At 48.3% G+C, this 27496-nt stretch overlaps 1 protein-coding gene across 4 annotated transcripts in view; it reads left to right on the forward strand.

Annotated features, from left to right (window-relative positions):
- The window catches only part of SRCAP (Snf2 related CREBBP activator protein), a 1816344-nt gene that overhangs the window by 1362566 nt on the left and 426282 nt on the right, over nucleotides 1-27496 (forward strand). For all 4 annotated transcript variants that reach the window (XM_078652845.1, XM_078652844.1, XM_078652847.1 and 1 more), the window contains 2 exons: nucleotides 11087-11397; nucleotides 11709-11911. In XM_078652845.1, coding sequence (XP_078508971.1) covers nucleotides 11087-11397; nucleotides 11709-11911 — 514 coding nt within the window. The remainder of the gene's footprint in view (nucleotides 1-11086; nucleotides 11398-11708; nucleotides 11912-27496) is intronic.

Here is a 27496-nt window from a genome sequence, read left to right on the forward strand (position 1 = left end):
TGGTAAAGCCGAAGTGTCCCGGAGCCTGGAGGCTTTGGCAAATGAAAATGAAAAGAGGCGCAACTGCGCCGGAACCACCAAAGAACCAAAAGAAACAAGGAGACGCTTCTGCGCCTGGGGTGGGACAAACTGGAACTCCAGGGTAAGCGCTATAGCGCGGCCCGATGTAGAGAACTTCCACGCTGTAAGCGTGTTGGCAAGTAGCAGTAGCGCTCCTGCGCGACTGCCAAAACTAATTTCAAACAAAGTCCTGCAATGACAAAGCGCTCCTGCGCTATTGCCTAACCTAATGCAAAATCAAAAGTGCTTGAATGTGAAAGCGCACCTGCGCTTCTGATTGTAAATGGCGATAGCGCACCTGCGCCACGGCCAAGCATCCGAAGAAATGAAGAAAGGAACAGAATCCCGAGTACAGCAATGTCAAGCGCTCCTGCGCCGCTGTATCGCGATTACCAAAACACGGCAAGAAGTCACGTAACGCATGAGGCCCCGGAAGCGTTACCGTGACACGAAGTATTCCGTCCCTCCTGACGAGATGAAAGCCGAAGACCGGATCTCCGACGGCAGCTGGGCTCCGCTGGTGCAGATGAATCAGAAGCACCGCTCCGGCGGGTTTCACGCATTTTAAGCGTGTTCCCCCGGAAGTGCTTGGTGAGGCAACGAGGTGGAGGACTAGACCGGGACACCACTTCCGGCCAGAAGTGAGTACCCGATGCCTGCATGTGTTCCGTGGGCGGCGCTCGGAACTGCGGAAAGCCGCCACCCAACAACAGGGCACCTTGTGTGCCCCAGGCATGTCTCATTCCTTTCAGGCCTCCCTACCTCAATACACAAAATCCTGTCTGGGGTGGTGCTAGCACCTCCCAAGGCAGGAAACCCTTTGTCCAAGCCATCCTCGCTGGAAGGACTCCCAGCAACAGGAGGTCAGACTTGTGTCTGTGGTGGCAGCATCCATTTTGTGATGCTGAGGCTCGAGTTAACTTTAACCGGGGTTCACAGTTACATACATGTCGTGTCCCTCTAGAAGGGTGGAATGCTACCCCCGTCGCCAGAATTGGCGAGGGGGTAGTATTCCAATTCGTATGACACCTTACTCGACATGTTTTGATAATGTTATACCAGAGTTAGCATTTAAGCGCGAGGTTGATAATGCACTTAAGAGTATATGGTATAGCGTTATCATGGAACAGCTATAAGGACTTGGTTCCGCAAGCTGCAAACGGGCTCAGCTCATGCCAGAGCACCATCTCACATAATTCCAAGCACTCTGCCTTCAGGATTGATAAGGCCTTCCATAGGAGTGACTGATAGGAATCTATGTGTCCATTTTAGGGTTAGATATAGGTATACTATATCTACAGCAAAGGGTGTTTACACCACCTTGCCCCAGCTGTCGGGCAGCCAGTTGTGTCAGATTTAGATGGCCAACCAGGGGTGGCATAATACATGCTTCAGCCCCTGGTAGGCCCTGGGTACACCTATGCCCTGTGTACAGGGACTGATAAGGTGGCCCAGTACCAATTGGTAAATGCACCTAAAGTACATGGTTGTCAATTTAGAGAGAGAACAGCTAGGCTGTGGGTCTGATTAGCAGGCCCACAGCCAGGGAAAGTCGTAAACCAGTGAAGCAAAAGGCAAAAATCTGGGGTGACCATAGGATTGCAGACCCCACTCTCCTACACTGGTCCCATTCCAAATTAGATTATCCTGAACTATTCAACAAGAAGAAACTCTGGCCTTCGACGTTCTGCTCCACAGAAGACTGAAGAATCTCCCTTGTGGGCAAGGAGTGTCCACCCTGCAACTTCAGGCACCATCAAGCATCCAGCGGCTTCACTTTGTCGTCTTCCCTCGAGGATCCAGACTTCAGAGCCCGACGAGACCCGGATTCCCAGACCTCTCCGACCTCAACTCACATCTACAGCAAAGCTGAGACCCGTGGGTGCGACGAGACACGTGGGACTGGCCATCTTGAACGAACCTGCACTTCACTTCCAGCACGACTCCCGAGGTAAACTCGACCAAGTGCTTTGGGGACTGAGAAGCCCCAACGCCGAGCAGCTCCTGCACCGAAGATCAGCCCTCCAGCCTCCACGAGATCTGCGTGGGGCCCTTCTGTTTGTTTGCTGCTCGACGCGTTCTCTGGTCACTTGCCGGCTGGCTAGTGGCCTCCTAGACGACGAACCTTTGAATCTTTGCTGCTGGTCTGGTTGCTCCAGACTGGCCCTTGCTCCCTTCCAAAAGAGGGGCACCCCGGACTCTCCTAGTCCGCACCAGACGCTTTCTTCACTCACCGCGTGGGTTGCCTTTGCCAAGGCCTGTTGAAGCCGATTCCGGATCCAACACCGCCGACAGCGAGAGCCTGCGTGGGGCAGCTCGTGCCTCCATCCTGGTCGTCGAAGACGCCTCCTGTTCCACGTGGTTGCAGAGTCAAGCGTCCACTCTTCACCTGATCGCGACGACGACATCTGGTTCCTTCCTGGTTCCACACCGGTCACTGGCTAGTGACTGTGAACATTGTCCCCTCTGCTTTCAGGTCTCCTTCTTCAACAATCCACCCTTGGATTGCACCGGACATCTTCCTCCTGGTCGCCTGCAGCATCTTTTCTTTCAGGCTCCATTGACTTCAACGCGAGAACCTGACGCACTTTGACACCTATGCACCCGCGGCCCGTGGGTGAGGTAACAAGAGCATTTCGGTGCTCAAGGGTAGTTTAACTGTCCTAGTGTCCAGTTCCACAGTCGTTTTAGTCCTACCTAGTCAGGATTGTCCGTACTCGCCTTTAACTTGAACTGTACTGTCCATAGACGTTGTTACGCATCTCGCGTGTGAGTTCACACTCTGCACACGCGTTCCGTGGGCCTCCTATTACTTACCTGAAGTTAGTATAGCGTGGTCCCCTCCATCCTACAGCCTCTGGACAGCTCCATTCCTTTTATCGACTTTCGCATTCCACTTACTTAGTATATGGTTTGTCGTGCCCCTAGGGCACCATTGTAATTTTGTGCAACTTGTAGTGTTTTTGTAAGAGATTGTCATGTGCTTAGCCCTCTGACCTCATAAAGAGTTCAGAGGTGTTGTTATTAATAAATAGACTGTTTATTTTCATAACCTGTGTGGTGTCCTTTCATCTGGTATTCAAGGGGTTATATTGTGGTAAAACAGCTGGCTTCACATGCCAAAAGAGTTTAGCCTAAGACTGCTTTGTCCATGCTACTATTAGGATAGCTGGTCTATAAGGTTGACTTACAACCAATCACCATAAGGGTTGTTTGGACTGATACAAGGTGATCACTAGAACTAGTGAGCATCATATATCAGGCCAACTTCTCACACTATTCATGAAATTTGTAAGGCAGCTACGTGGTGTTCGGTTCATACCTTTGCACGCCATTACTGCCTTGATTCTGATACTCAGGCGGATGCTCAAGTTGGTCAAGCATCCCTAAGGAATTTGTTTGGGTAATATATATTAGTATACTGTTTAGAGAGACTGGTATTCGTCCGCAGGGTATGGGATGGGCTTCCTACTCTATTCAGTCCTTATGACTATTGATGAGTATCCCCTGGAAGAGAAGGGTAAGTTACTTACCTGTAATCCTAGTTCTCTTCCAGGGGTATACTCATCAAAGTCATAAGTAACCCACCCTCCTCCCCGGGCGAATACCAGGACTGTCTATTTTACATGTTACCCATGCTGTTATCACACTGTTATACGCCGTCCAAAAGAACTGACCTAACTGTCACCTGTGGTGCATGATGGGAGCCTGGAGGCTCATGGAGGTCTTAAAGGCACGGCGCCAAATTTTTCAGTTGTTACTATGCAGCCTATCTAGGCTAAATCTGCCTCTATGATCCTGCCTGTTTTTACCTTTGAAAATAAAGGTTGTGTGTTTCAAAGAAACCCAGGGCAGTGTTTCTTCTTTACATTATCATATAATGTAATTTATATGTCTTTATTTAACAAATGTAAAAGCTTTACTTGCAATAATGGCAGGTTTTTCAGCCTAGTATGGTGTATTTTAGGCTGTATATGTATATTATCTATCTATATATATATATATATATATATATGGGTATTTTATGTGTATTTATATGTATTTATATATATGTAGATATATGCATATTATTGGCTATTGCTCCGGGGTCCCGCGCGTGGGCGGGACTATTCAGTGCTTATGACTTTGATGAGTATACCCCTGGAAGAGAACTAGGATTACAGGTAAGTAACTTATCCTTTTGAAGATGTCTACCAAGAAATCTCTGTTCAGGCCTTGTGACTCTTGTGGTAAGCTCCGGCTTTTTAAAGAAGACCCCCAGAAGAAGTACATTTACTGCCTGTATCCTGAACATCAAGTGAAGGACTGCAAGATCTGTAGGACCTTCCCTCAGAAGACCCTCAGGGACAGAGAGTGCCGCCTGCTTTTGTGGCTACAAAAGCTCAAGGATTCGGATTATCCTGCTTCTGAGGTAGGCAGTATTGCCTCTGGGTCTACTTCAGCCTCTAGGAAGAGAGCTGCTGATGAGGGTTTAACTTCTCTTGGGGCTAAGGTTGCGAGGAAGCAACAACCTAAGGGGTCTGAGAGGCCTTCCACATCTAAGGCTACTCCCCCTGTTAAGGAGAAAAGTGGTTCATCTACGCCCCGAGAAAATCCACAAAGAAGTTACCTCAAACATCTTCTGAGAAGACTTTACCTCAGAAACAGACCCTGTCGTCGTCGACTCCTTCGTCGACGAAGATCTCCGTCGATGCTACGTCTGTCAGCGGTAACTTTTTCCGCTCCTAAGCCTGAGATGATTATGTCGACGGCGTCTTCATCGCCGACGATGGTCTGTTACTGTTAGACCGATCTCGTCGACGGCAGAGTCTTCATGTTCGGCCATCGTCGGCGCCTCGTCGACGGCTAAATTAAAGAAGATCCCGTCAACGTCGACGCATGTTCTCCTGTCGATGAAGAAGCCACAGTCGACGGGATCGTCGATGACTACCTCACCGTCGACGAAGATACCATCGTCGACGAAGACACCACCGTCGACTGAGCCATTATTGTCGACGACGATAACTATACCGTCGACGACGACCTCATTGTCGTCTACCACCAAACCCAAGTCGACGAGTCCTTTGGTAGAACCCCCGTCGATGCCACAGCTATCTTTTTGTACCACTTTGAAGGTGTGGTCGCCGTCTACGGCTTTTCTGTCGACGCCAAAACAGTCTTTACTTCAGAGACGTGGTTCAGCCTTGGAACCTTTATCTCCTCTACATATTATTCCTCTGAAAATACCTCTACAGGTTCCAGACAAGCTACTGGATTCTGAGCCAGTGATGAGGATTCTGTTGTTGAGGATACATTTGGAACGGCGACAAGTCCTCCCGAATTGAATATAAAATATCAAGAAGACGACCAAGAAGATCAGCCTTCGCCTGAGCGGATGACATCAACTGTGACAAATGTCCCTTCAGCTCAGGTTCCAATAGCATTGCTCACCAACCTTCAATGCATGCTAGATGACTATTATAGGAGTTTTCTGCCATCAGAGTCAGCAGGCTCTATACCTCCTACACCTGTGGTTGATACGCCTTTGCCTGACCTCAGACCTCCAAGGTCTCCTCCACCTGTATCTTCTAATCACCCGGACGAACAACGTTCTTCAGGCGAAGAAGAAAGAGAAGAAGAAGAAGTCGATTAATGAGTCATTAATGTCGGTGTGGGATGACTACCAGGTTCAAACTCCTTCTCCGTCACCACCGGCTACTTCAGATTAACCTCCAGTGGACGTGGGAGGATTCCACATTTTAATGGAGCGGGCCACGAAACGCTTCCACATTCATATGGAGCATACAGAACAGGAATACTTCCTATATGATTTTAAAGACCAGCCAAGGAAGCAAGCAAGGTCTATACCTATTATGAATTTCATTTGGAAGGAGGGAATTAAGGTCATGTCTAACCCGGCTTCCATTCCTCCGGTCCTGCCAAGGATTGATAAAAAGTATAAGGCTCCAGAGAAGTCCCCTGCTTGCCTTATAGGACAACCAAAACTGGATTCAGTTATTGTTCAAGCTGCACAAAAGAGATCTAGGAACCCTTCATCTCCAATAGCGGCTCCACCTGATAGAGACGGTAGGCGCCTGGATGCCATTGGCAAGCGTGTTTCAACGATGGCAGTTACCACGGTCCGAGCTGCTAACTCATTGGCCATCCTGGGCAGATATGACCGGCAAATGTGGTCAGATATCTCGCCATACATAGACCAACTTCCAGAACCTTCTAAGTCTGAAGCGCAAAAGATCCTACAGGAAGGTGAAAGAATCTCGGCTGAGATTATTGATTGTGCTGTTGATGTGGCCTCAACTGGCTCCAGGCAATTGGCAGGTGCTGCTGTCCTGCGTAGGCAAGGTTGGCTACGCTCCACTTCGTTCCGTCAAAAAGTGCAAACAAAGGTATTGGATATGTCTCATGATGGAGAGTTTCTGTTTGGTCCGCAAGTGGAAGAAGCCCTGCAGACTATCAAAAAGGTTACAGAAACCGCTAAATCCTTGGGCACCCTGCAATTTCGTAAGCCGCCCTTTCGAAGAGCGAGAGGACGTGGATCGTTCTCTAACCGAGGCGGATATTCATAACAGTCCTCTTACAGGCAGGGAAATCAACGCTATCAAACACAGCGTTATCAGTACTTTGGTCAACGAAACAATAATTATTCCCAGAACAAGAGAAAACCGGCCTACCGCGGAAAGGATAAACGACAATGAGCCTGATCACCTGCCACCGCTTCTGTCCCAATCTTATGCAAAAATTGAAGGGCAAATATCAAAATTCTACTCAAAATGGTCATCGATAACATCGGACAGGTGGGTCCTGGACATTGTGGCCAAGGGCCATGCCCTCGAATTCGAACAGTTTCCTCCGAACGTTCCACCAAGGGGACCACCTCCAGCTCATCTAAAGGAGCTGTTTACCCAAATCAATTTGATGTTGAAGAAAGGAGCAATCGAGAAGGTTCCTCAAACGCTGAGGGGAACAGGATTCTACTCCAGATTTTTTCTAATAAAGAAGTCCGGAGAATGGCGTCCAATTCTGGATCTCCGTGCCCTAAACAAATATCTGAAGAAGCTAACCTTCAGAATGTTATCGCTATAGGAAATACTGCATCTCCTATCGGCTAGAGACTACATGGCCACCTTGGATCTCCAAGATGCGTATTTCCACATCCTCATCTTACCTCGACACAGAAAGTTCCTGCGATTCTGAGTGGCTGGCAGAGATTATCAATTCAAAGTCCTTCCCTTTGGACTGCGCTCTGCTCCCAGGGTCTTTACAAAGGTCCTGGCTCCGGTAGCAGCACACCAAATATTTCCATATTTGGACGACTGCCTTATCAAGGCCAGTTCTTACGCAGACACACACAACCATTTACAACAGTGTCTAGCTCTCTTTCAATTTCTGGGCCTTTCCATCAACGTCAGCAAGTCCCAGTTGATACCATCACGAAGACGAGCTTTCTTGGGGGCGACCCTAGACACCCAGCTGATCCAAGCCTTCGTGTTGGACAAAAGACAAGTCAGAATACAGGACATGGCTCGACATCTACTTTCAAAAAAGTCAGTTTTAGTACGACGGTTCAAATCCTTTCTGGGGATGGTATCGTCTTGCATTCTGTTGATACCGAATTGCCGTCTCAGAATGAGGCCTCTTCAAGGAGAACTCCGCTTACAATGGCTGCAGGTCTCGGGTTCATTCGAGGACCTCATCCAGATCAACCCTCTCATGCGGGGTTCCCTTCTCTGGTGGAAGCAAAGAAGGAATCTACAACAAGGCTGCGCGTTTCTTCAGGACGCACCAAACTTTACGATCACCACGGACGCATCCCTCGAAGGCTGGAGAGCTCATCTTCAGGGATTGACAATCAGCGGCAAATGGAGCCCTCAGCAGAAACGTTGGCACATCAATATGTTGGAGCTGAGAGCCATCTTCCTTGCCCTCAAACCATTTCGAGCAATCATTCAAGGAGCCACTGTATTGGTTAGCACGGACAATACAACAAGTATGTACTATGTCAACAAACAGGGAGGGACAAGATTGGCTCTCTTGTCTCAGGAAGCCCAGGAGCTATGGGAATGGGCAATACGGCACAGAATCAATCTTCTGGCGGTTCATGTACCAGGAACAGAGAACGTTCTTGCAGACACTCTAACCAGGACAACTGTGTCCACTCACGAGTGGGAACTTCATCAGCAGACAGTGGATCGGATCTTTCGACAGTGGGGTCATCCAGATCTAGACCTCTTTGCGACCAAGAAGAACAGCAAATGCCGGTTCTTTGCAAGTTGGCATCCCACAAAGACTCTCAGGGGAATGGGTTTTCGATCAACTGGTCACAAATTTATTCCTACGCTTTTCCACGGATACCGCTAGTTCCCAGAGGCCTGCGGAAGATGAAGAAGGAACCGTGTCGGCTGATTCTTAATGCCCCCAGTTGGCCTCGCCAATATTGGTTCACCGAGCTCCTTCTCCTATCGGAATGCGAACCAATCCAGTTACGTCCAACTCCTGACCTGCTCTCCATCCAGGACGGTCAGATTTACCATCCGGACCCGACATCTCTGAAGTTAGTGGCCTGGCGCCTGAGTACCTTGAGTTCGCCCACCTAAACATTCCTGCAGATTGTAAGGAAGTACTAGCCAATGCGAGAGCACGTGCTACTATAAAGACGTACAGTCTCAAATGGAAATGTTTTTGTATCTGGTGTCGTTCAGCTGGAATTCATCCTCTTTTGGCTAAACCAGAGCAAGTCTTACTTTTTTTCTTACATCTGGCGAAATCAGGATTGTCTCATGCAACCCTAAAGGTTTTCCTGGCAGCGATTTCAAGATATCGACAAGATAGGACCACGTCTTTTTATTCTTCAAAAATTATACAACAATTCTTCAAAGGTCTTTTCAGAATGTTCCCTCCGGTACGTCGTCCACCACCATCGTGGCATCTTAATGTAGTGTTAGCGCAGCTCATGCGCCATCCTTTTGAGCCTATCCACAAAGCCGATTTGAAATTCCTTATGTGGAAGGTCTCACTTTTATTGGCTTTGACTTCCTCTAGGAGAGTCAGTGATATCCAGTCTTTCACAGTTCATCATCCTTTCTTACAGTTCACAAATGACTCAGTGGTGCTCCGCAAGAATCCAAAGTTTATACCTAAGGGGCTTTTGGACTTCCACCTTAACGAGCCTGTCATCTTAAAGACATTCTTTCCTAATCCGCAATCCCCTGCAGAAAGGGCATTGCATACACTGGACATTAAGAGATGTTTAAAGTTCTATTTGCAGAGAACTTCTATGTTGTGCAAATCTGATCAACTATTTATCACTTATGGTACGATTCGTAAAGGCCAAGCAGTCTTTAAGCAAACAATTGCGAGATGGATCTCTGCAGCTATTGACTTTTGCCATACACAAGCAGGACGATCTTTGCAAGCAGCTCCTAGAGCGCACTCTACAAGGGCAGTGTCTTCCTCAACTGCTCTTTTCACTGGAGTCCCTCTTCAGCGCATCTGCAGAGCGGCGACCTGGGCCAGTCGGCATACTTTCACCAAACACTACTGTCCAGCGAAACCCATTCTTCAGTGGGTCAAGCAGTCCTGCGTAATCTTTTCAAATAAGGTGAGCCTCTGTTTCCCACCTCCTATTACTGCTGTCAGACGCTATTATGCTTATTTTGTTGTGCACATGCTCAAGTATTTGCTTTTTTCATGCTTTTAGTGATGTGATTATTTATTGATATATATATATATATATATATATATATATGTGTATATATTTCATGGTTATGTGCATCTCATATTACCAGCTTATGCTACAAAGAGCGTCTTCCAGACACGGATGTGTACTGCTATCTACTCTGATTCAGGCATGTGAATCTATGAAAGACACCCCTAATACTGGAGAAGAACAATAGTTACTTACCTGTAATCTGTGGTTCTCCAGTATTGGTGTCTTTCATAGATTCACATGCAACCCACCCACCTCCCCTCAGAGACTCTTAGGCTACATTGGTTTACCATCACTCCTTGCGAGAAAATCTGAGAGCCTGAGCCTCTGAAGAGAACCTTCTGGTGGGTGCTGTCGCCGGATTGGCTGCAGTTTGATCTATACAAAATGACTAGGATAGTCATGAGTGTGGAAGTTTTTTCTCCTGTAGCTTGGGCTACTTTACTTCCTGGTTGGGAATTACTGGTTTTTACTATGATATTATGGCATATTATTGCTATTTTATGTACCGTGGGACTCCCACTCCGACGACGGGGAATGATTCAGACATGTGAATCTATGAAAGACACCATTACTGGAGAACCACAGATTACAGGTAAGTAACTATTGTTCATACGGGCAGTGTATGGCTCTTCCATAAGAGAACATTACGGCGTTCAAGACTAATGCCTCTATGAGTTATTTGAGCATCTTACTGTAAAAATCCTATCCCCGAAAGTACTTAACTTATTCCGATGATGTTGGGGTCTAAAATTATTTTTTTAAATCTGTTCTTTTTCTACATTAGTCTTGGATTTCTTTTTCCGTGCGTCTAATTTATTGACTGTGTATACAACAAATGCTCAACACTCCCCTCTGATAGGCCTAAGCTGCTCAACCACACCACCACGGACAGAGCCCTTGGTATTATTAAAGTAAGCTCAGGTAAACCAATAACGGCCGTCTGGACTTTTTGCATGGAATACCCCTACATTGGTACAATACATAAAATGCCAGCTTCCTACATTGATGACAGGGCTGTTCACTTTTCCCCATACATGGAGCCACAAAAAGCTCCTATAGAATCAGTAGAAGTCCCCATTTGCCAGGGAATTACATTGTTTTAGCTTAATTTTTAAGCAAATTGCGATAAAGGCCACCTTTCCATTAATTTGTCTTTTTCAACCAATAACGGACAGAACTCGGATGTTTAACAAATGCAAGGTTTTCTTTTGAGATTTGATGCTTAATAATGTGATGTAATGTGTAGATGCTTCTTGAATTCATAGTTGAGTGTTGCATCTCACTGATGTACTGATATTTTTCACCAACTTTCTAAAGGAATCCTTAGAAGAGAAGCGGAAGAGACAGAGGAAAGAACGACTGGACCGTTTATTCCGAATTAACGAACGTCATTGTGCTCAGTCACCCATCTATGGCACTGAGATCCTCCGCCTTTGCAACTTATCCAGCAGCACGCCATGCATGCGCCGTGATGGCTGGTGGGGCGTTGGCTATGCGCACTGCTACGCTGCTCAGGTGCTTGCTGAATCCAAGCACCTAGATGCTCACTGGCATTTGACCGAAGCCTTAAGTAGAGCTATTCTCACCCCGCACCAGAGACTGGAGCAGATGGAACACCTCATTGACCGGTGCGTACCCAAACATGGAATATGAGCTGCCCTAGACTGTGCACAATTGTCCTAGGACATTTTTTGAATAAGGAGAGGGTTTGGTTGAGGATGCTGTGGCTCTTGTATTCAGTTTGGCTGGTGCAAAAGATGTGTGCATGGTTAGGACTAAAATGGTGGCTACTTACATAGTTGATCCTGCCTCAGAGACTGTCCGCATGGTCTTTGCTACTGTAATCCCTCTTATGATTTTCAATTGTCTCTGTGCTGCTGTGGTGTCAGCCATGGTTGCCATCTGCCTGCTTCCTAATGTTCTGTATTCTAAATTTTAGGTTCATCTTTGTCATGCCCCCTGTTGAAGCACCTTCAATCTCTGTGCACACCTGCCACCCTTCGCCATCACACACAGTGCAACAGACTGTGCTTACTGAAACTCTGCAACGTGAGCTAGGACCACGCTCCCGCAACCTGCATAGAATTATTTGCAACATGCGGACTCAGTTTCCAGACCTACGCTTGATCCAGTATGACTGTGGTAAGATTGAGCTTATCCATTGCCTTTGTGGTACCCACATTGTTCATGTCCCTCAGCCTGCTTTCCACAGGCTAATACATTCTCCGTCAACTCCTTACTTTGGTAGTTCATTGACTTTGCCTCAAAAATGGTCTATTCATCATGTACCTTCTCTCCACATATATCTGCACTTAGTTCCCTAAACACACAGTACAACCTGCCATTTTCCCTGTCCTCCTCCTCACTCTAGCCCAGCCCTACAGCTAACCGTAGTGCTAAGCAGTGACCGCTACTTCTACACAACTTCCTCTTCTTAGTAACAGCTAGAATGGCCGACCTTGAAATTGGGGGAACCAAGTTCTGGGCGAATTACTTACTCTCCCTGTGGCTAGCAAAATGAATGTGTCTGTCTGTTACACAACTGGTGCTCATGTAAAGTGATCTGATACATTTGAGGCAAGTTCGCCCTATATAAAACAAAAAAAACCAAATAAAGGTAGACCGTCATGCAATAAAAAAAGTTATTTTTGTAAGCAGGTCATGTATTGTACTAAAAAGTCTTGTGTCCCTGGACTCTCCTTCTCCCATCCTGCTAATACCCTGCCATCCTGTGTCAGTTAATTGCTGAACCTTGTGCGGCCACAGTATAGGAAATGATTTGTATCATGGAAAATATATATGTTCGTAGTGTGTTGCTATAGATGCATATGCTTTGCCATCTAGTGTAGGGCTCGCATGTTGTAGGAAAGTGACCGTATTTGTATGGTTGCCCCCCACCTTATGCCTGATGTTTGATACTACTTGACCAAGTGTGCCCTTGGTTCCTGCTAATCAGGTGCCCAGGGCTTGTGTTCTTTCCCCAAAACTGTACCTTTGCTCCTACTTTGGCACTCCTCTTGCCTACATGTAAGCCCCTTGTAAAAAGTGCCAGGGGCAACAACTTGTAGCCAGAGAAAGTCTGACGGCTGAAGCATATATTATCCAGTATTAGGGGTGTCTTTCATAGATTCACATGCCTGAATCATTCCCCGTCGTCGGAATGGGAGTCCCTGGCACATAAAGGTAATGTCCCATAGACATATAGGTAACTAGGCCTAAAGGCCTCACATTAGTAACCTATCCCTGTCCTTTTTTAGAAAGGACCAAACTCTAGAAAAGAGCCAATCATCTGTCACCTCCCTCTAGAACCCTCCTGGAAGGAGCCTCAGTCCCTCAGATTTTCTGCCGCACGTTGTGCTAAGGGAGTCTCCTCTGAGCTCTGCTCAGTTTCTTCTTCACAACTGGTTTTCCAGTGTTCTAGGATATTTTATTCTGATCCATCTGTGATTGCTGATATCATCATGGCTGACACACCAAAAAAGGGTCTTTTTAGATCGTGTGTGAGAAGTTGGCCTGATATATGATGCTCACTAGTTCTAGTGATCACCTTGTATCAGTCCAAACAACCCTTATGGTGATTGGTTGTAAGTCAACCTTATAGACCAGCTATCCTAATGGTAGCATGGACAAAGCAGTCTTAGGCTAAACTCTTTTGGCATATGAAGCCAGCTGTTTTACCACAATATAACCCCTTGAATACCAGATGAAAGGACACCACACAGGTTGTTATGAAAATAAACAGTCTATTTATTAATAACAACACCTCTGAACTCTTTATGAGGTCAGAGGGCTAAGCACATGACAATCCCTTATGAAAAATACTACAAGTTGCACAAAATTACAATGGTGCCCTAGGGGCACGACAAACCATATACATGTAAGTGGAATGTGAAAGTCGATAAAAGGAATGGAGCTGTCCAGAGGCTGTAGGATCGATGGGACCACGCTACACTAACTTCAGGTAAGTAATAGGAGTCCCACGGAACGCGTGTGCAGAGTGTGAACTCACACGCGAGATGCGTAACAACGTCTATGGACAGTACAGTTGAAGAAAAAGGTAAGTACGGACAATCCTGACTAGTTAGGACAACGACGACTGTGGAATTGGACACTAGGACAGTTAGACTACCCTTGAGCACCGAAATGCTCTCGTTACCTCACCCACGGGCTGCGGGTGCATAGGTGCCAAAGTGTGTCGGGTTCTCGCGTTGAAGTCAATGGAGCCTGAAAGAAAAGATGCTGCAGGTGACCAGGAGGAAGATGTCCGGTGCGATCCAAGGGTGGATCGGTGAAGGAGAGGACCTGAAAGCAGAGGGGACATTGTTCAAAGTCACTAGCCAGTGACCGGTGTGGAACCAGGAAGGAACCAGGTGCTGTCGTCGCAATCAGGTGAAGAGTGGACGCTTGACTCTGCAGCCACGTGGACCAGGAGGCGTCTTCGACGACCAGGATGGAGGCACGAGCTGTCCCACGCAGGCTGTCGGCGGTGTCGGATCCGGGATTGGAGTCAACAGGCCTTGGCAAAGGCAACCCACGCGGTGAAGGGAAAAGATGTCTGGTGCGGACTAGGAGAGTCCGGAGTGCCCCTCTTTTGGAAGGGAGCAAGAGCCAGTCTGGAGCAACCAGACCAGCAGCAAAGATGCACAGGTTCGTCGTCTAGGAGGTCACTAGCCAGCCGGCAAGTGACCAGACAACGCGTCGAGCAGCAAACAAGCAGAAGGGCCCCACACAGATCTCGTGGATGCTGGAGGGCTGATCTTCGGTGCAGGGGCTGCTCGGGGCTGGGGCTTCTCAGTCCCCAACGCACTTGGTCGAGTTTACCTCGAGAGTCGTGCTGGAAGCGAAGTGCAGGTTCGTTCAAGATGGCCGGTCCCACGTGTCTCGTCGCACCAACGGGTCTCAGCTTTGCTGCAGATGTGAGTTGAGGTCGGAGAGGTCTGGGAATCCGGGTCTTGTCGGGCTCTGAAGTCTGGATCCTCGAGGGAAGACGACAAAGTGAAGCCGCTGGACGCTTGATGGTGCCTGCAGTTGCAGGGTGGACACTCCTTGCCCACAAGGGAGATTCTTCAGTCTTCCGTGGAGCAGAACGTCGAAGGCCAGAGTTTCTTCTTGTTGAATAGTTCAGGATAATCTAATTTGGAATGGGACCAGCTCCTACCTTTATTATCCTATAGGGGGCTGCACTACTGACTAGGTCCCTCCCCTGGGTGGGACCAGGAAGGGGGTTGGCTACACCCCCTATCCTTTGTTCGGTTTCCCGCCAGAGCTGGGGCTGGGATGCCCCAGCAACTGGTTGGAACCGGTGTATGCACAGGGCACCTTGTGTGCCCCAGGCATGTCTCATTCCTTTCAGGCCTATCCTCCCCAATACACAAAATCCTGTCTGGGGTGGTGCTAGCACCTCCCAAGGCAGGAAACCCTTTGTCCAAGCCATCCTCGCTGGAAGGACTCTCAGCAGCAGGAGGTCAGACTTGTGTCTGTGGTGGCAGCATCCATTTTGTGATGCTGAGGCTTGAGTTAACTTTAACTGGGGTTCACAGTTACATACATGTTGTGTCCCTCTAGAAGGGTGGAATGCTACCCCCGTCCCCAGAATTGGCGAGGGGTTAGTATTCCAAATCGTATGACACCTTACTCGACATGTTTTGATAATGTTATACCAGAGTTAGCATTTAACCGCGAGGTTGGTAACGCTATACCATATACTCTTAAGTGCATTATCATGGAACAGCTATTAGGACTTGGTTCCGCAAGCTGCAAACGGGCTCAGAGCACCATCTCACATAATTCCCAGCACTCTGCCTTCAGGATTGATAAGGCCTTCCATAGGAGTGACTGATAGGAATCTATGTGTCTATTTTAGGGTTAGATATAGGTATACTATATCTACAGCAAAGGGTGTTTACACCACCTTGCCCCAGCTGTCATGCAGCCAGTTGTGTCAGATTTAGATGGCCAGACAGGGGTGGCATAATACATGCTTCAGCCCCTGGTAGGCCCTGGGTACATGGACTGATAAGGTGGCCCAGTACCAATTGGTAAATGCACCTAAAGTACATGTTTGTCAATTTAGAGAGAGAACAGCTAGGCTGTGGGTCTGATTAGCAGGCCCACAGCCAGGGAAAGTCGTAAACCAGTGAAGCAAAAAGCAAAAATCTGGGGTGACCATAGGATTGCAGACCCCACTCTCCTACAATCTGGTTCATGTGGAAAGAAAAGGCTGCATATTGATGACCAGCATAAAGACTGTCTGTATTGCCTGTATCCGGACCATTCTTCCAAAGACTGCAAGGTATGTCGTACCTTTTCCACTAAAACCCTCAAAGATCGTGAGGGACGCCTCTTAATTTGGCTCCAGAGGCTGAAAGACCGGGACTACCTGGAATCTTCTGAAAAAAGTGAAGGTTCTTCAGTCTCTTCAAAATCTTCTTCAAAGAGACCAAGGGTGGCTTCCCCTAGCCCTAAGACTCCTCCTCATAAGAAGACGTCAAAGAAGTCTTCAGAGGTTCTTTCCGAGGCAACTTCTGTGAAGGTTTCCTCTCAGGAAGCTCCCACCTTCAAAAAGCCTGTTTCGACACCGTCTTCGACTGTATCGTCGATGACATCTTCATCGTCGAGGAGAGCTAAGTCTACGGCATCGTATGTATCAACATCGACGACTGTTTCTACGTCGACGGCATCGTCGTCATTGTCCTAGTCGATGACTCCAACCCCATCGTCGACGGCAGGTAAGGCTGTGTCGTCGACAATAGCCATCAAGAAAACACCGTCGACACTGGACTCACCGATGATTGGATCGGCGACTACCTCGACGACGAAGTCAACATCGACAAGAGTTTAGACGAAGAAGAGGATCAGGAAGAGGAATATCATCCGCCACCTCCTCCTATGGTTTGCCTTCCAGCCTCTTTAGTTACTGACTTGCGGTACCTCATACAAGTCTACAAACAGAGGTTTCCAGAGTCTCCTGCTCCTCCACCTGCCACAGTATCTCCTTCACCAAGACCACGGCCTCCACCTTTAAGTGTACAGCCGGAACGGTTTGATCTACCTCATCCTCTGACTACTGATGAGGAAGAGGAAGAACAGCAGGAAGAGGGAGAACTACAAGATACTCATTCTATCCACGATGACTGGGATGACTATGTGATTCCCTCTCCCGCATCTCCTGTGTCTGCGCCCACAGATTCACCACCAGGTGACATTGGAGGGTTCCATAATGTAGTTGAGAGGGCTGCTCAGTTTTTCAAGATACCAATGGTCTCTCAACAACAAGACTGCTTCTTATTTGATTTTAAGGACCCTTTCAAAAAATCAGTAAGATCAATACCCCTTATTGAATACTTGTGGGAGAAGGGTGTCAGTCATGCAGAACCCTTCCTCGGTACCTCCGGTAGTGCCTCGCTTGGATAAAAAGTATAGGGCACTTGACAATGCACCGGCCTGTTTAATAGAACACCCCAAGCCAGATTCGGTTGTTTCACAGGCGGCCCAGAAGAACTCCAGGAATCCTTCTTCCCTGTTATCAGCACCTCCGATAAGGAAGGCAGAAGATTAGACAACATTGGGAAGCGTTACTCCTCAATTTCTGCAGTGACGGTGCAGGCGGCCAATGCCTTGGCGCTTTTGGGGCGCTACAATAGACAATTATGGGCAGATATAGCCCCATATCTATCAGAGCTGCCTAATGAATCAAAAGAGGTAAAAAAGATATTACTAGAGGGTGAAACCTCGGCATCAGAAATAATAGACTGTGCGATGGATATCGCTACAACAGGATTTCGCCAACTGGCTGGAGCGGCAGTCTTGCGACGACAAGATTGGCTAAGGGCAACTTCCTTTCGTCCCGAGATGCAAACAAAAATATTGGATATGCCCTATGATGGCCAATTTCTCTTCGGCTCACAGATTGATGAAGCGTTGCAGAGTATAAAAAAGGACACGGACACTGCTAGATCATTGGGCACTCTACAGTGCAAAAATCAGTCCTTTCGTGGGTCTAGAGGTAGAGGACAGTCCTCTTATAGAGGGAACTACCAATACCGGTCTTCATATTCTTCAGGCCAGAGCCGATCCCAGTATCAACAGCGCCAGCAACAGAGCCAACAATCTTCTTATGGCAAGTCGTCCTTTCGTGGTAAAGGCCAACGAAAAAACAACGGACGTAGACAATGACCTTTCTCTTCAGCCAGTCCTAGATTCATTTCCATCATTCAAAATTGGAGGAAAGATTTCCCATTTCTTAAAAAATTGGAAGAAGATTACCACGGACCGTTGGGGTTCTACAATTAGTTCAATTCTGCCATTCTCTAGAATTCTTGCATATTCCTCCCCAAACTCCTCCCCGCCCTATTCTTCACAAAAATCTACGGCTGCTTCTCCGAGAAGTCACTCTTATGCTCCAGAAAGGGGCGATAGAGAAAGTCCCTCTGTCCCAACGGGGAAGGGATTTTATTCTTGCTTCTTTTTAATTCAGAAAAAAGAGAAGTGGAGACCGATTTTGGACCTCAGGGCCCTCAACAAATTCCTAAAGCAGTCGTTTTGCATGGTAACGATCCAGGAGGTCTTACAACTCCTGGAGGGGGAAGATTACATGATGTCCCTGGACCTTCAGGACGCTTACTTCCATATCCCGATTCACAGAAATCACAAAAAATATTTAAGGTTTGCGGTGGCAGGCAGACACTTTCAATTTCGCGTCCTGCCCTTCGGGCTCAAATCTGCACCTCACATCTTTACAAAGTCTCTCTCCCCAGTAGCTGCAGATCTCAGACAGCACCATCATCAAGTCTTTCCATATCTGGACGACTGGCTGATCAAGGCTCCATCCTTAAAAAACGCGTCCAGGTCTTCCAACGCCTGTCTGCAGCTTTTCAATCATTTAGGACTCGCGCTCAATCGGGAGAAATCAGTGCTTCTACCTTCTCAGCGCCTCAACTTCCTTAGGTGCAACCCTCGACACACGACTGAGGAAAGCCTTCCCATCTCAAGAGAGGAAGAACAAGCTTTTAACTATGGCTATTCTCGTGGCGTCAAAGAGGACTTTAACGGTCCTCCTTTTCAAATCCCTACTAGGAATGATGTCCTCATGTATCCTCTTGATACCTCACTGCCGTCTACAGATGCGCCCCCTCCGGGAGGCACTCTCAAAACAATGGGTCCAGTGCACAGGGTCTTTCGACGATCTCATAAAAGTAACTCCTCAGATGGTCAAGGCCCTGCAATGGTGGATGTTTGTTCGGAACCTTTCTCGGGGCTTACCATTCCTGCTTCCGGCTGCACCGCATATCATCACAACAGACGCCTCCTTGGAAGGTTAGGGAGCTTTTTTCCAAGAGCTACAGATAAGCGGGAAGTGGTCCCCCTTAGAAAAAGGACTCCATATCAGTATCCTGGAACTGCGGGCAGTCTTCCTCGCCCTCTAAGCCTTTCTTCCAAGAATCAAAAATTCCCTAGTGCTCGTCCGTACAGACAACACTACGACGATGCACTACCTCAACAAACAAGGAGGGACTCGCTCTCTGACACTCTCTCACGAGTTGCAGAAAATCTGGAACTGGTAAATCAGACACAATATATCTCTTCGGGCGGAGTACGTTCCAGGCATGGACAATGCGCTCGCCGACTCATTAAGCAGACAGAGGACAACATCTCACGAGTGGGAACTGGATCAAGGAATCCTCAACCAACTCTTCTCGCGATGGGGCGCTCCTCAGATCGACCTCTTCGCCACAAGATCCAACACCAAATGCCCATACTTTGCAAGTTGGCATCCCCAGAAAGGGTCCCTAGGGAATGCATTTTCAATCGCATGGTGCAACGTCTTTGCGTACGCCTTTTCGCCATTTTCAATGATTCTCAGGGTCCTCAGAAAGTTGAAAGCGGAGCCTTGTACACTCATTCTGGTAGCCCCAACTTGGCCACACCAACATTGGTTCATGGAACTCCACTGCCTATCTTTGGAGCCGCCGATACACTTGAAACAGTTCCCGTCTCTCCTCACGATGAGCAAACCAGCAAGTTCAGCATCTGAATCTGGCCTCACTCAAATTAGCCACTTGGCTCCTGAGTTCAGAGAACTTCAGGATTTGAATATTCCACCAGACTGTAGAGCCATCCTGGCTCAAGCACGGGCGGATAGCACCAACAAAACATACTCTTTAAAATGGAAGAGATTTTGCATCTGGTGTGAGGCTCAAGGTATACGTCCTTTCTCTACCTCTCCGGAACAAATATTGCCTTATCTTCTCCATCTGGCGAATTCAGGCCTTGCTCATGCTTCCATCAGGGTCCACTTGGCGGCGATATCTCGTTACAGAAGATCTCCTACTGGCCCTTCTCTTTGGTCTCACAGATTGATCAAACAGTTTTTAAAAGAACTTTTCCCCCTGTGAGAATTTTGCCACCTACCTGGCACCTTCACACAGTCCTTAACCAGCTCATGAAGCATCTCTTTGAGCCAGTTCACAGGGCGGACCTGAAATACCTCTTGGAAGACAGCCCTCCTACTTGCACTCACCTCAGCAAGATGAGTGAGTGAGCTCCAAGCTTTCTCAATACAGGAGCCTTTCCGTCAATTCAAGCAGGACAGAGTAATCTTACGGACAAAGCTAAAATGTATTCCAAAAGTCCCGTCGGACTTCCATCTCAACGAACCTGTTGTCTTACGCTCTTTCTTCCCGAATCCCAGTACGGCAGCGGAAAGGTTGTTGCACTCTCTAGATCATAAGCGCTGCCTAAAATTTTATGTTGAAAAGACAAAAGCCTTCAGGAAATCTCATCAACTATTCGCCGCTTACAGTAGGCCCAGGAGAGGTCTTCCACCAAACAAAGTATTTCCCGCTGGATTTCTGCAGCTATTTTGTTTTGTCATGAACAGGCAGGGCAGCCTCTGCAATCTAAAGTGCGAGCCCACTCTACTAGGGCAATATCTACATCTATGGCGCTTTTTGCAGGAGTGCCGGTCATAGACATTTGTAGAGCCGCAACATGGAAGTCGCCCGCATACCTTCACTAGGCATTACTGCTTAGATACAGACCTCATGAAGGATGCTGCGGTGGGACAAGCAGTACTTCGTCATCTGTTCCAGTAGAGGTGAGCCCTCTTTCATCCCTCCATCCTTCTCATGTATGCACATTTCTCTGTTGTATGATTTGGTGGTATTTCTAGCTTGCAAAAGTATATTTCTATTAGTCGTTTGATATGTTATCTAATGACTTGTATATCCTATACCATCCAAAATGTGCTTGGTTCATTGCTTGCTACTCTGATTCAGGCATGTGAATCTATGAAAGACACCCCTAATACTGGATAAGAAATGCGTTGCTTACCTGTAACTGCAGTTATCCAGTATTGGTGTCTTTCATAGATTAACATGCAACCCTCCCGCCTCCCCTGGAAGGCTCACCTACTTCTCTTAGTAATACGCCTACTTAGCATTGTGCGTATGAAAATCTGAGGGACTGAGGCTCCTTCCAGGATGGTTCTAGAGGGAGATGACAGCTGATTGGCTCTTTTCTAGAGTTTGGTCCTTTCTAATGTGAGGCCTTTAGGCCTGGTTACCTATATGTCTATGGGACATTACTTTTATGTTCCGGGGACTCCCATTCCGACAACGGGGAATGATTCAGGCATGTTAATCTATGAAAGACACCAATACTGGATAACTGCAGTTACAGGTAACTAACACATTTCTTTTGCCACCCTCAGAGACTCATCCTCTGACCCATACACACTACCACTGAAGTCTTTTTGCCAGGGGTGACCCTAAAACTACAAGTCGACATGGCACACATCCTTGTGTGCCATGCCCCCCAAAACACTGCGTGTGGCATAGGTCAGTCACCCCTCTGGAAGGCCTTACAGCCCTAAGGCAGGGTGCACTATACCACAGGCAGGGGTATAGTGGCATTATCCCTGGGCCACCACAGTGCCTGTGCCATTCACAGATATTGTAAGTGCAGTGAAGCCCTTTTAGACCGAACTCCACAGCACCATGATGGATTTACTGAAGACTGAGAATGTTGGTCTCTAACTTCTCAGCCCATTAAACACACTGATGCCAGTGTTGGATTTAATGTAAGATGCACTCAGAGGGCATCCTAGATATGTCCTTTGAAAAATGACCTACCCTAGTGTCCTGGCTGAGTGGCTGCTCGCCAACTGCCACCCCCAGACATGTTTCTAGACCTTGGGTTGAGAGCCTCCCACTCTTGGGGTCCTGAAACAAAGCGCATCATGGGCAGAGGTGCCAAGCCTCCTCTCTCAGGATGGGAAGGAGTCCCCGAAGGGGAAGCTTCAAAGGCTTGCAGCCTTTATTAGCTGAGCCTGCCTTTTGCTGTTCCCAGCAACTAGCCCCCACTGGTTCTAACCCCCACTTTGGCCGGGAGAATCGGCAGGTAAACCAAGATAGGAGGAGAGATGTGCCCACCTTTGCCAACCCCACCCCTCAGGTAGGGGAGGCGAGGAGAAGCACAACTCTGTCATCGCCATGAATCACGGTGTGTCTAGCAGCCCTCCAGCACCCGTAGGACCTGCCCTCCCTGCAAAGACTGTCCCCTTGAGCCCCGGACTTGCTCAAGGATCAGACTCTGACTCCAGCCGAACCCTCCAGTCTGCACCACTCTGTACCAGACCCCCACGGCCTGAGTTCGAGTGGCCCAACGCCACAAGGAGGTTCCCCCAGCGAAACTAATCTGGGATATGGTGATCCCTGACCTAACTCAAGCCTCCTGTCGACACCTGCCTTTGGCAGCATGAATCCTTTTCTGGTTTCACATGCTGGGCAGTATCCCACCTGACCGCGACCAGAGCTGGTAAGGAAACCTTGGTTGGCCCAACCGACTGTGTGCAGTCGCCCCCCTGCATCCCAGTTTTCCACTCCAACTGGTGGTCGCCTCCAGGAATCCTCCCTGCCCAAACCTGCAGTCTTTGTTCTGACTGGAGATCTCCCATTGAAAACAGGACACCCAAGGAGGAGCCAAGACGGCGGCCAAAATGGCCGCATAGCTGCCCGGCTCCGCAACTCGCCCTCGCCTTTCGCCCCATCCTGGCACTGATCCTGCATCCCGGTCGCGGCTAAATCCGGCTGACCACCTCTGGAGTGCGGCGATGTCACTCCGGCTCGAAACCTGCTCCTGACGGCCGAGATCCATCGCCCCAAACTATCCGGCCCTGGCACTGATTTGGCCGGGACCTTGCGTGACGCGACGGCCGATGCGCGGCTGAACGACAGCGGCCCCGAGAGACCATCTTTGCCCGGTGATCCGGACCGGGACTTTCGATTGGAGCGGCCTGAAACGACAGCTCGGGGATTGCATCAACACCCCAGAATAGCCTACCAGCGACTTGCGCCTTCTCATGCCGCTGCTCGCACACTCGGCTGCACCTACCGCCATACGGAACGGCTTTACCCTACTCCACGCACTGCCGGCGACCGATGGATGTCCTCATAGTGTGGCTCTGAGTGAGAACTCGGCTATGCCTGGCGAGTGCTTTACAATGCGGTAGGTGTTTTCTGTTCCCGTATGTGCCTGGTGCGATCTGCCGGTGCGTGGTGGACGGCGCTTGCCTTCCTGGCGGCTGGTGAGGCTTGCTACTTTTCCGGATCTGGGGTTCCTCGCTAGAGTGGCACGCCACACTGACCGGTACTGGGGCGATGGCACCCACAACGCGAGATGTCCTGCTGGCCCTCGCAGAGTTGCACTCCGAATTGAGGAGTCGTTTGCAGCCCGGTGATGATTTGCGGAGAGTGGCGATGTGTTCAATGGCGGACGGCCATCTTGCTGATCCGGAGTTCAGTCTGATTGTGGATTTGGTGGGACCTGCAGCCGAGCCTCTGTGTTTGCGGAGGTTGTCACCCGCCACTCGGCTGTTATATCTCCTGACCGCCCTTACTTTGTTTTTGCGACGGCCAGTGTGTTACGGAGTTGCGCAATCACTTTCCCTTCATTCCGTCTCTTTGCTGCTACTTTGGCTCCAAAAGTGACTGTGGACTCATCGAACCTGCTTCCTTACATCGTGCGGCGCCTTACTACCTTGACCCGGACTGGACAGGGCTGAACCTGGACTTTTTACGTCTTTATTGGATTCTCTGATGCCGGATTGAGACACAGCTTGTGGGTGCGACTTTGAGTGACCGGGATGATTCTATGTTGTTTGCCCTCCATTATGGTGGGCTCTTTGTTCGTCAGGATGAGTGGGTGGGGGCGTATCTGGGGCCGGAGCTAGGGCCCTCCTCCTATTTTCCCTTTTTCGGGGTTTTCTGGGGCGACAGGCATGCCTATGGGGGGGGGGGGGCCGTGGCCTTCCGCTGCATGCTGGGTGGGGGGTAGGGGTGGGGTGTGTTTCTCGTTTCTCTTTGTCTCTATGGCCCACTTTTCTTTCCTTTTCTTTCTTTCCTCTTTCTTAATAACTCTTCCTTTATAATTTTATAATTGTAGTCGGGGGTTTAGATTCCTCGAGTGGATGATTATCTGTGTCCCTTTTTTGTTACGAGATCCTGTTCATGTTATTCGCTTAGTGGGTGGGTTACTGTGCCTCGATGGACTGCTCTCGGACTTATATCCTCTTGTTATGTTTGCATTGCTGCGCTGAATTGAAGGCTGTTGTCCCTACATGTGCATAGCATAGTGCATGATGTCGTAACGTTGCATTTATTCTGAATCTCCAATTTTTTTAACTAGACTCCTCCCACATCCTGTAAAACTGCTGACAATTCTGATTATTGCACCGGGTTTTTTTGTTGCCTCATTGCTGGAGTCTATGACATCACTATCCTGTGTTGCACGATGATTTGGCCTCTGGATGTTATTTCATGGCCTTCTGACCTTTATTCGATTTGCATACGATTTTATCATGCTAGCGTATTTTTCAGCTAATCCTCCGATTGCGACTTTTGATATTGTTGGTAATCTGTTGGGTTCATTGCCCCCTCTTCGTTTATTGCGGATCACATGGTAAATGCGCTTTTTCATTTATAACCTTTAAAATTAACCTGATTTATCCTGTGCTCGACGGTCACCTTTTTATATGTGTCATTTTGACCACTGGCTGGTTTTTCTTTAGTGACTACTGAGCCATTCTATTGTTATTTTGTGCTGCACATTGATTTTGAGGCCGGCCGGGTCGGTTGTAGGCCTATGTATGTATGCTTTTGTGTTTCAATAAAGGTTTTAAAAAAAAAAAAAAAAAAAAAGAAAACAGGACACCCTATGCCAAATCAGCACCCTGTGCTGCTGTGGGTTCACCTTGTGTGCTAACTCGGATCCCCCTTAGAACTGAGGTTACTCCTTTAGAGCTTTGCGCCCTCAACCCTGTGGCTTGCCCGAGGGCAGCCACCAAGCGAAAATCCCCTGTAGGAAGCTGGCTCTGTATATACAATACCAAAGTTAGGTCTAGTGTGCAGTGGAACCCAAAAGGTAGGCCGAAGGTGAAAGTAGATAAAACCTTACTCTCTTTTTGGGGTAGTGTGGTCGAGCAGTAAGGCAGTGTCGGAGGACAGTGTTAAGCATTGGTTGTACACACTCAGTCAGCAAATGAACATACACACTCGAACTGAACTCTAGGCCAATTGGTTTTGTATAAAAAAATCTACTACTGTTTATTTTAGAACCAAGCAAGCCTGGCACAGGTAAGCATTAAATACTTTACAGTAATACGTTGCTGATTGTACAACAGTTTGAAAATGCAATAGGAATTGTACTTTGTTTGATTTACAGGGGATGCAGTAGGTTGCAATACTTAGCAAATACAGTACCTTGAAATGAATATGCTTTTTTAGTAAATTACAGGTAAATTACTTTTTATCCGGTATTGGGGTATCTTTCATCGATTCACATGCCTGAATCATTCCCCGTCGCCGAGGTGGGAGTTCCACTGTAATAATACATACAAAAGCAGTGCCTTAGTAAGAACCGTAGTAGGCTAAAAAGAAGAGGCCCAGAAGGCCCGAAACTTAGTAGCCTATCTACCTCATTGTATGAAAAGAACTAAAAAATAGTTCCAACCAATCAGCTACCAGCACCCTCTAGAACCTTCCCAGCAGCGGCAGTTCTCCTCAGATTTTCACCGCACGTCGTGTGGAAGGGAATCTCCCTGAGTGTCTACTCGGTTTCTTCACCTTTTGTTCTTCAAGATGTCTGACAAGAACACTCTTTTTAGAGCCTGGAGGACGTGTGAAAAGAAGAGGGTCCATGTAGATGATCAGCACAAGGACTGCATCTACTGCCTACATCCTAACCATGTAGTTAAGGATCGTAGAATATGCCGAAACTTCCCTGCTAAAACCATCAGAGACAGGGAAGCAAGGCTGCTTTTATGGTTGAAATCCTCATCGGCTGAGGAGGATGACAAGGCCTCAGCATCTAGCAAGAGGGCTAGATCCCATGACTGCTCCTCTTCTGAGGGAAGAGAGCACCACAAGGCTTCTCGCAAAGTTTCTGACCAGTCAAAGAGGTCTCCCATTCTACCCTCTGGGTCAGCGCTGTCTTCGTCTTCCGAGGTTTCTAAAAGGCCTTCAACCTCCGGAACTGTGAGTAAAACCCAGATCAAAACCCTTACTCTGGTGTCTTCTCATACGGTATCTGTGACTAATGGGTATGACCTTCCCTTTCGGGAATTCCCTCCCAATTACCCTCCATGCCAGGGGTATTGCTCAGAGGAACATCTGTTGTTCCTACAGGAGGAAGTTCAGACTCTGTTAAGAAAGGGTGCGATAAAGGTGGTCCCAGAGCAGGAAAGGGGTCAGGGATGCTACTCCCGGTATTTCCTGATTCCCAAGAAGGATGGCAGACTTCGTCCAATCCTGGATCTCAGGATCTTGAATCTCTATCTGAAACACGAGAAATTCAAGATGCTCACCCTTGCTCAGGTTCTTCAGGCGCTGCTGGAAGAAGACTGGATGGTGTCGCTCGACTTGCAGGATGCGTACTTTCACATCCCCATCCTGAAGTCGCACAGGAAGTATCTCCGTTTTACGGTGGGATCACAGCACTATCAGTTTGCGGTCCTTCCGTTTGGGCTTACTACTGCGCCTCGAGTCTTCACCAAGGTGATGACAGTGGTGGCGGCGCATCTCAGAAGGTCGGGGATTCCTGTATTCCCTTATTTGGACGACTGGCTGATCAAAGCAGAGTCGTCAGAGAGAGTGCTCCATCATCTGCGGGAGACAACCCAGTTGTTGTACAGGTTGGGTTTTTCGATAAATGTACCCAAGTCTCACCTGGTGCCCTCTCAGCGCAACCTGTTCATAGGTGCTGTACTGGACACACAGGAAATGATTTGTTTATTTTACAAGGGAGCGGTCGTTCCAGTCCTGATGGTCCTTCCCCTGCTCGGTCTGATGGCTTCATGCATTCTGTTGGTCAACCATGCACGCTGGCACATGAGGGCGTTCCAGTGGTGCCTCCGCAGGTAGTGGTATCAGCACAACGGAGATCTCAGGGAGTCAGTGAGGATCTCCAGAGAAGCTGCGGCGGATCTGTCTTGGTGGGGCGTGGAAGGCAACCTGTCTCAGGGGAAGCCTTTTCAGTTGCCTCCTCCGGTGGCCACAGTGATAACGGATGCATCCACTCTAGGGTGGGGTGCTCATCTGGGGGATCTGGAGGTCAAGGGTCTTTGGTCTCCAGAGGAAAGGTTGCTTCACATCAACCTTCTAGAATTGCGGGTGATACGTTTGGCGCTCAAGGCCTTCCTCCCTTCCCTTCGCGGTCGTTCGGTCCAGGTCC

Source organism: Lissotriton helveticus, chromosome 7, assembly GCF_964261635.1.
Source record: "Lissotriton helveticus chromosome 7, aLisHel1.1, whole genome shotgun sequence".
Lineage (NCBI taxonomy): Eukaryota > Metazoa > Chordata > Amphibia > Caudata > Salamandridae > Lissotriton > Lissotriton helveticus.